Below are 10,398 nucleotides of genomic sequence, written 5' to 3' on the forward strand. Positions count from 1 at the left end.
CTGTTGAGGCGCCTCCTCTAGGGTTTCTGGCACCTTCTTCCTTGTTCTCTGTGGCTGTAACGTTCATGGCTTCACCTGCTTTCTCTCCTTCCTCCATGGTGATGGATCTTTCTTGGCGCCATTCTACTGCTGCCTTTCCCATGCGACTTTGATCTGAAAAACGCGCCGGCTTTCTTTCTCCCTTCTTCTTAGAATCCGGCCACCAATCTGGATACCCCACGATTTTGAAGCATTCGTTCCTTGTATGCCTAGTACCACCACAATAAGTGCACTTCAGGTGAGATCTTTCATCATCCCTCCGGTAAGTTTTCCCTCTGACTGAAAAAATTCCTCCGGTGTCCGGTGACTCCAAATCAGATGAGGGGTTTGTCTTCATGATTCCTCGTCTCAGGATCTCCCTTCTGATACTTGCATAGGCCTCGTCCACTGTGGGAAGAGGGTCTAAGAGTAGGAGATCTCTTCTATCCTTGTTGTATGTTTCATTGACGCCTCCTAAAAACTGGTACAATCTGTTTTGTTGAGTTATTTGATTATAAATAATTATGTCGCATGGATCCTTCATCGGATTTGGTTGTCTTCTGTCAATTTCTTTCCATAACACAATCAATTTGCTGTAGTATGTTTCAATGGTGTCTTGCCCTTGTTGGATCTTGTTGGTTTTGACTGTTAAGTCGAAAATTTGCAAGCCTTCTCTCCCACTGCTATACAGTGTTTCTATCCCTTGCCACAATGTTTTGGATGTCGGGAAATCGAGATATTGATTAACTAGATCATGCTCTATATTTTCCAGAATCCATGAGATAACTATCGAATCACTTCTGACCCATTGGTTGTACGCTGGGTCATTTGTGGGTGGAGAAATCAATTAGGGTAGGAACGCCATTCTTTTCGAACCTACCATTTTAAAATTTTTTGATCGAACCATCGGCTTTGATATCATGTTTTTCTGTTAAACCAGCAAGTTTTTGTGGTTTTGTATTATATTTCTTGTATATGATTCAATCAATTGATGATGGTTATTTATACAGAAATTAAAATAACTGCTCCTAAGAAGATCTAGTAACTGCAACATTACATACCACTAATACAAGTAACTGCTCCTAAGTAACTGCTCCTAAGTAACTGTAATGCATAATCTAACACAAACTACCCATCTACTCCATTTTCAAGCACTCAAAGCTTCACGTCCTAACCTTACATCAGTATAATAGTTTCTCAGTCGCATTAGAAAGTATTTTTTAGTTATTTTTTCTTTTTCTTTTTTTTTTGGGTATTTTGGGGTAGAATTGTTGGTTTTGACATGATTTTGCCCCAAACAAAAGCAAATCGCGAGCGTCACAAGCGATAAGTTCAATTCAAAAGGCCTATATCGTAATGTAGAAACGGGTTTCGGAACGGTATACTGCAAAATCGTTCCAACTCGCCCGTTTCGAGTCAACTCGGGCGAGTTTTTGCACCATGTTTGATAGTAATGTAAAAAAAAAAACTTAACACGAAATAATAACTATGGTTTTATGAATGATGCCAAGAATTAAGATCAAAAACATTTAGAGATAATCAAAGTTTAGTTAAAATGATTAAATAAGCTATAATTTCATAGAAATGGAGCAACAAGTACCTCTATTTCTCAAACACGAGCCTCTTGCTATGGCATACTGTTGTTCAGTTTGAGTTTCCAACGCCAAACGCGCACTCTTGCTTGTACTCGAGCTTGAACAATAATCAACCATTAATGGTTGTGCTCTCTTATTACAGAAGCTTGTAAAGAGAGAGAAAAGGGGAAAAAATTAAGGTTTATAGAAAAATTGAGAGAAGAATTGAAAAGATACAAAAATAGTGGTTAACAGAATTTCCAAATGACAGGGTAAAAGGCTATATTTTGAAGTGTAAAAGTTTGGCCCATTTATTACTTCTTCTAAGATTTCAAAATAAATGATGCATTTCTAAATTACAAATTCTAAACTTGCCAAACAAGATATTTGGCCCCATTCAATATTTGGAATTCAATTCCATGTTGCCAAACAAGCCATAATAAAATTTTACAATCAGGAGAGTCAAATTTCGGTAAATTTAAAGCGACTCAAAATTCATATTTTTATTTCAAAATCTATGAGAAATATTCAATAAACCGATAAGGAGATTTGTGATAAAATCTGACAGTGATTCCTTGATAATCAACATCACACAAAAACTTGTACTCTAATATGTATAAAATTAACAACGGCCCTTACATAAGCTAATTTTGACTACAATGATGACTTTAACAAAATCGTTCTATACAAAAACCCTCAATGTTAACAAATTTCCTTATTTCGGTTATTTGTGCATTTGAACGTTTCAGTGTTCGCATGCAGAAATTTAAATTTATCAATATCTTGAGTGAAAAATGCAATCTTTTTTACACTTAATACAAAATTTAAATTTTCCTAACATTCTTAATCCAAAAAATTCAATCTTTCTCGGTAAACATTTTTAAGATCTATTTAGTTTGATTAAATTAAATTTATCTAATCTATAGGTAACACAAATAATGATAAATATTCGAAGTAAATAACTTAATGCTTGATAATAAAGTGAGAAATACTCCTCAACAAGCTAAAATGAAGTCACACTTCATTAAGGTAAATTTAATAAACTAAAAAAAAATCCAATTCTTGTTGGCTCTTTGCCCTCCTAACATTACTACTTACTAAAATTAAACATAGACTAAGTGAAATTTTCATTTGGGAAAAACGGAAAAATTCAATAAGAACAAAAGGAGTATAAAACTAATGGGTTGAACAGAACGATTACTTGTTATTATTAGTAAAAGGGAATTTAGAGTATAAAATTAATGCAAGTAAGATGAAAATGATGAGGATGATTATGATGATTGCGAAGAATATGATGAGACGATGAATATGGTGATGAACTTAACAATAATGGTGGAGAATTTCTTCCAGTAAAATAAGTTCATAAATCTTGAGAATGAAGCAAAACAAACTAATGGGGCGAGCAGAGTGATTCAAGACGATGAAGGAGGAGCAGTCACGAAAGAAACGTGCCTGGCTCCGAGATCCCAACTATGTACAGCTTGCGCAACTACGTATCGCCTAAAGATTTCCCATGAAGTTGTTTCTCAAGTTTTAGAGCAAAGGGAACACTTAAATAACCAAGTCTATTTGCTAAATTTAAATGTTAAATTTTATGAACAATATCTTCTACAAAAGAAATTTATTATTCCGAGTAGTACGACTACAAACTATGCAGTCCGCTGATGTCTTGTAACACCACGCGAGCACTTCTTTCTGCCTGCTTTGCTAAGAGCACAAACACAAATCTCAAGTAGCTCGTAATCCTCGTCGAACATCAGTGAAGAAGCGAGATCAGGATTCTCTAGGAGCTTCTTTGACGTCAGGTACCCAGCAATGGTCCAAGTTTGAAATAGCCGTGCTTGTTTACCAATAAACCGTCCCTTCTTAGTATCATAGTACTCTGGCCATTTGTCAGCTGAAAGTCTTTTCTCAGCCACACTTATAGCCTTTTCAGCAAGATCTAAACGCTTCATCTTCATGCAGGCTAGAGTAAACTGCAAAACAGGCAAAGTTCAGACTAGAGAATATCATCCTGTACCACAATGCTTGTATTCTTTTTTGAGCAATTCTTATAGTTCTTACAATTACTATTTTGAATTAAAATAATTGATGACAACAATTGCAGCGATCACAATTGTAATCCGTGTTGCTGAATTGTCCACAGCGTAGCCCCAGAAACTAAGCTTGGGAAAAACATTAGTTACTTTTCACTAGTGACATTCTCGTAATCCTAAGGCAGTCTATTTATGGCTCATTTCAGCCTTGACTTGGCAGTAAAATCATATAGCAGATTGCATCGTGTAATCCTGTGTTTAAAACTAATTATGTGGCCATATGTCACGGGGCGTTTGGTTCTTGGTATTAGATTGTGCTATTGGGGATGAATTTTGGTTTTAATTTTAATAAATGTACTATGTCATTTCCATGGTAATTCAGCTCTCACCCTCAAACACGTTTTTTACTTTATAATTTTCTATTACCACTCAATACCACAATTTCAAGTGATAATAAGTGAGGATGAATTTTGTGACGAAAAAGAATGATTAGAGGGTGATAAACATGATCATGGAAACGTTAAATTTTCATTACTAACCCCACTATTTAGTACCTATAAACAAACGTGTTGTACTTTTTCCGTTCCCTCAGGTCCCAAATTGTCATGAAGATCATTAATGGACAAAAAAAAAAACACATACAAAATTATCGAAAGTATGGGGATGGAGAGGAAGCAACAATTGCCGCTTACTGTCCTCAACTTTTTTAAAGTTCAGTTTAGTTTACCACATCACATTTACTCTCACTTTTTTAGTTAAGATTATTCCAATCAGTTACGGAGATACAGGCAGAGCCGTATTTGACCCGGGCGGGTGCGGCAAAGACCCAGGGCCCATATTTCAAAAATTCGATAAGTTTAATTTATATTTAAATATTAAAAAAAGTAAAGAATTAAGAGTGATAGTGGAATATTATTGGCATGTAATGTTCACGATTCATTGAATTAAAGGGATTGCAATTTGGGAGAGCTTGATACTCAGTATTTAGGAATCGGGTTATATTGCTTCATCTTAATTTTACTTATATAATTAATAGTCCGTCTTATATGAGACCCTTTCACGGTGAGACGATCTCAAAACAAAAAGTCCATAAGCTAAAAGTTTCTATTATTGGACTATTTAACCCAATTATGAGGCATGTCTAACGGTGAGACCGTTTCTTTTACGAACTTGTGATTAACATATTATAATAATGTTGCCACGAAAATATACATCTTGTTGTGAAAAAAAAATGAATTCAAAAGAATCACAAAGTAATTTAGCTTTTCATGGATTTGATGAAAAACATTATGAGGATATTAATGGAAAATTTTTAGCGATGCCGATAAGGCCCCTATTTCTAATCTGGCCCATGGGCAGTTCAGAAAAAAGCCTAGATACAGGCAATAATAAGCTAGGAAGTTCTTTATTTTTAGTTTTTAGAAGTTGTAGTTTTCCTAGTGTTAAGTACATGTCCCTAATTAGCTATTTCTTCCATAAGGTCGAACCTTCATAGAAAAAAGATTTTCGGAAATTTTACAGCTAAACTATGGAAGTGTACTCTGTTCATGTATGATTATGTGAAATTTTATCTTTTGTGATGAGGAAAATTATTATTAACTTCATTTTTAAACTTGTTAAGAAGGAAATGAAATGAAAGTCAGAAATAACTAACATTAATTTTAGTGAAATGAAATGAAAGTCAGAAACAACAGAATTCTGAAGGAAAAAACCTTAACATATACTTTACAGAGATACACTCATAGATTAAGAATTTGGATCGGGGGATTAATGAATACTACCACCCAAAAGACAAAAACCATATATGGGGATTATTCAGAAAACAATTGCAGCAAACATCAAAAGATACATACCTGCCACAAGAGTGTTGGCCAAGATCCACCGTTATGATATGACCAAGGGCTGCATACAAAATAAGATAATCAAACATTCGTACCAAACTTCAAAATTAACCCATTCTTTATGCAAAAACAGCTGGAAGCAAAAGTAATAGACTTTACGTGTTCTTTGGATCACAGCCAGTGATGATGCGCCACTCCTCAGACTCCAAAGCAGGGTAACAAATTTTAAGAGGCATATCCGCTATAAGATCTTCCCATTTTGCATCAATCAAGTTAAGTATACTCTCATTTTGCTGGGGACTCCCCAATGATGAGACAATAGACCAAAGGTTCCCAAGTGTAAAAAAACGGAAGTCCATGTGAGCAGGTTGGAGATTACCAATGAAATAACCACCTTGCTCAGGCATCCAGTCAACTAACCATGACGGTATCTGTTCTGGATATATGTTAAACTTATTAATGGCATCAGTTGAATATTCCTCCGTTTTGTAACGATATATTTCATTGAGCTTCTTCAAGTCAACCCAATAGTATTCCCTCATATGAAAAGATAGTGCGCTCAATCTGTTGTTGATTGCTGCCACCAAACTTTTAGTTCCGTTATTGACAATCAGCATCTCGCGCGAGCACCGTAAAGCTGAATAAAATAAGGCCTGCAAGACCAAGGGAGAGAAAAATCAAGACATAAATGAAGCTAATATGCCACATTTTCTATTTCAGTCTAATCAGGAGACAGAACAATTTGAAAAAGCAAAAAAAAATCTCACATAGCTATTTTGTGAATATTATTAGTTTACTAAAGAAGCCACAATCATCTGTCAATTTGACATTTAATGCATAGTATAACATGATGGGATCTCATCGGACTTCATCTGCATGGGAAGAGAGAAGTTTCAAATAATCCTTTTCTACATAGAAAGAAAAATTCTAGTAGGATATTGTTAATCTGCTTCTGAAGACAAATAGTTTAGCTCTTCCAACTTCTCGGAACTATGAAATCAAGAAAACAGCAAAGATGAGAAACTACAACGGTGTATTGCTTTCTAGGACACGGATTAGCTTATTTCCTATGGAAACGGGGACTTTTCTGTTAATGCAGCAAAATGTGTATATGATGTATAACCAAAAAGATAAATCACACAATTACGGCCATTGACAATAAGATGCAGGAATGAATACATATATGCTACTGGTGTTGTTGCTATGCACGATTTAAGGTCAAGAATAAGATAACTTACTTGAATTTCAAGAGGATGACCATGTATGCCCATACGCCTATCAATCATGCAAGAACCATCAGTCACTAAAAGTGTAGGGAACATATCAAATCCATTAGTTAAGCAAGGGTTCAATATCAAGCGTATCCCAGTCTGGACATCCACCCTTTCTTGTAGTGAATAATCGCCAGTAATCTTTCCATAAGCTCTTAACAATATAATCCACCACAACCCTGCACATCAATAGCTTAATAAGTATATCTCAAAAACAGTCATGACTTTTACTTGTCATGAACTGGGTAAACACTTCAACAATTAGGTAAACATATTACCAGAATCAACAGGGGCCACGCGTCCAATGGCTGATTCACCAAAATCTGGGTCCAGAACTTCTTCAAATGCTCCTTTTCCATTGAGAGACACCGTGCTAACTTTGAAGCTTGCTGGCATTAATCCTTGTCCAGGACTATAGCAATCTACAGTTTTCTCCCAACTCTGGATCAGGAAGAGGGTATTTAGATCTAGTATACTAAAATCATATAGCATACCTACTGCAATTTCCGGCACAGTGTAACTAGACCTCAAACAAACTAAAGCCTACTCCCTTTCCAAAATAATAATCATCATTAGTTATTCCAATTTGAAATGTATGAAAATATACTTAACTATCCTAACTTGAATTTCACACCCTTTCTTCTAATCTCAACATCCTGATAGTAAAGTAATCCCTACAGAGTGCAAATGAGGTTCCTCATCCTGTTTGTCTCTTTCTCTGTACCATTGCATGATAATTTACAATATATAATTTTTTTGATATTAGATTTAGTCATTGCATATTGGTTTTTTCATCAATTTGGACCTTGTCTTTACTTAACTATGCCCCACACGTGCTCCCTCTCTCTCTTGCCAAGTGGAACCAAAAATCTGGTAATTTACAAAATTCTGGTTAAAAAAATTCAGTCCTCATTTGAGATGTAGGAACAGTTGAGTAATGTAAAACTGAACGACAACAATGCCATCATTTCTCTATTGTGGTCACGGCAACCTTAAAAACCTTTACAATGAAGTGATCGGTATATAATCCCTAGTTTCCTACATATGGGATCGACAACATGAATCAACACAAATTAACGTGAGCGATCATCGACAACAAGAACCTTTACAACCATTTATATATCATCAATGCATAAGATGTGCGAACATCTAATATCAATCATGGAGTAAAAGATAAATTAGAATCCAATTATTACTGACATAGACATTACAGTCTAAATCAAGCAGCTTCGGATTCCAAAACACATTATAACAACCCAATACTCGTTCAAGCATGATACATAAAGATACACCAAACAGCAACAAAAAAATATAGACAAAATCAGAATATGAAACACATTACCATACAGCTGCAGTCTAAATAGAAGTGACACAGTAAACAAAAGATTACCTGCAACTGCAACGTATGAAGCAGAAAATTTTTCACAATATCTCCTTCCCCGTTGAGTAAGAAAGCAAGTGCAGAGGGAACAAAATCCCTTATGAAAACTTGATCATAATTAAGTGGCTGCTTGTCATTTGGATCATTTGCAGCTACTGTCCCAACTGGGTTTCCACAATAATTCACAATCGAGCTCCTTAAAAGCTCCCAAGCTTCCTCCTCAATCTCTGAAAGTTTCGCTTTACGTGGGGAAACATCAACCTCATTCAACTCCTCTTCAATCTCCAAAAGATTCGATTTACGAGGAGAAACATCAATCTCATTCACCTCCTCTAAATGGTTAGTATCTACAACTATCCTATCTTTTTCTTCCTCAACTCCTAAACCTACATCATTTTCGATTCGCTCGATCACCAATGGCTTCACATTCATCCCTCCTTGAATATAATACCTCTCAAACCCTTTTTCATTAACACGAGCTTCACCCAATGAGGGTGATGTTGATGTAGAATGGTTCCTCACATCCGATGCTACATTCACTATCAATGATACATCCCTACCACTATCATTAATTCGGCATCGTTTAAAAACCCTAGGATAACCCCAATTAGAACCGGAATCACAAAAACCTATCCGATTCGATTCATTTTTACATTTATTCCTTAGAATTTTGGATGTACAACGATCATTTCTATAGTACCTAAGTTTACAATTCGATCTATAATGATACGGTAATGTCGACGAATCATTAATTAGTATGATATTCCGAGAAATCCCAAAAATCAATGAATGTCTACTACTAATTAAAGCTCTACAACAAGGTTTCATCGTAGAAATCCCAATTGAGTTACCAGAAGTCATTAAATCAAAGATCAATAATAACTTGATCTTAAAAAGTAATAATTACAGCTCTGTTGAACTTTAAAATACGATTCAACAGATTATACAACACTAAACAAATATATTTACAAAAAAATTGAAAAAAATAGTGAATTTAAAAGAATAAGCAAGCGATTAAACCTGGGAAATGGAGTAAAAAATAGTACAAGAAAATGATCAGAGAACTGGAATTGAGGATTGGAGATGAAGAACAATTTGGTTGCTTGAAGGAACAGTAAAATGGTTTATATAAAAGCGTGTATGGAGAAAGAACAGAGATTGGAGGAGTCATGTTTGAAATATCAAAATTGGAAATATCAAAGCTGCAATTACACGTCTTACTTTTACAAGTATGCCCTTGCATGTGCACCATTTCTTATTGGATAAGGTTTGTCTTTTACTCAAAAACCCTTTATATTTATTCAACGTATTAGATCACACCTTTTTTAATGGGATGCCTCAAAAAAGAAAAACGGGTGTTTATGGGTGCTACTATTTTAGGCAGAATGTAGATACTTATATATGATGTCTAAGTAAAATTATGAGGAGATGCTCACAACAGCGTCTAATACAACAGTTTAATATGGACTGGCTCAAAATCTAAAGATATTGGTTACCCTTTCGATTTTATTATTTTTTTCTCTAAATTTACGGCAGTTTAATGTTTTAGATTGCTTATATGGGTCTTATCTCACGGTGAGGCGGTCTCCTACAAGACTTACTGTAACAATTATGAAACATTAGTTAGACTAATTTACGCGTGATTTTATGACAAATTGCATAATAAAATAATAATTTAGAAAATATTATAATCAAATATTACATTCAATTTGACATTAATTTTAAGAAAAAGTGAAAAAGATTACATAAAAGCATATGAAATGAGTAAATATGAGAAAAAAAATAATTTAAAAATAATTACAAATATAATTGAATTTCATCAGACTGACATATATCATAAAAAGGTTATTATATTAAAAATAAGATATTTGGTGTCTATATGTCAAAAGAGAAAATAAAAGACTTAATTAAAATGAATCAAATTTGAAAAATTGATTCTTTGGAGGTTTAAAAAATAAGAAAGGGGACAAGAAAGTGCGGAGGGAGAAATGTGTAATTTAGCTCACACATATTATGTAAGGGTAGAATCGTCCACGTAAAGTATTTAACAAATGGATGGATATTAACAGAAGAAGCCTGACGGGTCGGTGTCATTCATACAAAACAAGTAAAAAAAATGTGGCGATTTGAACAAAAAGCGATATTTAGAATCACTCCTTCCCATTTTCCGCAAATAAACAAGGAAAAGCACATTTACACGTGTATAGGCTTTCTTAAGGATCGTAGTAGGCATTATAAAGGAGAGTACAGTACGCATTGACCAACTAATAATAGGTA

General features: G+C 34.6%; 1 protein-coding gene across 1 annotated transcript; it reads right to left on the bottom strand.

The window, feature by feature from the left end:
- Positions 1–2,925: 2,925 nt before the first annotated feature.
- LOC130804268 (alkaline/neutral invertase A, mitochondrial-like) lies at positions 2,926–9,296 on the bottom strand. Its single transcript, XM_057668656.1, has 6 exons — positions 8,131–9,296; positions 7,019–7,181; positions 6,708–6,919; positions 5,629–6,122; positions 5,482–5,530; positions 2,926–3,568 (listed from the first exon to the last, which is right to left on the bottom strand). The coding sequence occupies exons 1-6, from the start codon at positions 8,980–8,982 to the stop codon at positions 3,242–3,244; spliced, it is 2,097 nt and encodes a 698-aa protein (XP_057524639.1). The 5' UTR covers positions 8,983–9,296; the 3' UTR covers positions 2,926–3,241.
- Between the last annotated feature and the right edge of the window lie 1,102 nt (positions 9,297–10,398).

Source organism: Amaranthus tricolor, chromosome 2 (assembly GCF_026212465.1).
Source record: "Amaranthus tricolor cultivar Red isolate AtriRed21 chromosome 2, ASM2621246v1, whole genome shotgun sequence".
NCBI classification, from domain to species: domain Eukaryota; kingdom Viridiplantae; phylum Streptophyta; class Magnoliopsida; order Caryophyllales; family Amaranthaceae; genus Amaranthus; species Amaranthus tricolor.

Coding starts and splice junctions, on each gene's coding strand:
- LOC130804268 (XM_057668656.1), bottom strand. CDS start 8,982: ATGACTTCTGGTAACTCAATTGGGATTTCTACGATGAAACCTTGTTGT. Junction 6,920..7,018: donor CGTGGCCCCTGTTGATTCTG/GTAATATGTTTA, acceptor ATTGATGTGCAG/GGTTGTGGTGGATTATATTG. Junction 3,569..5,481: donor GGCCAACACTCTTGTGGCAG/GTATGTATCTTT, acceptor CCTGTTTTGCAG/TTTACTCTAGCCTGCATGAA.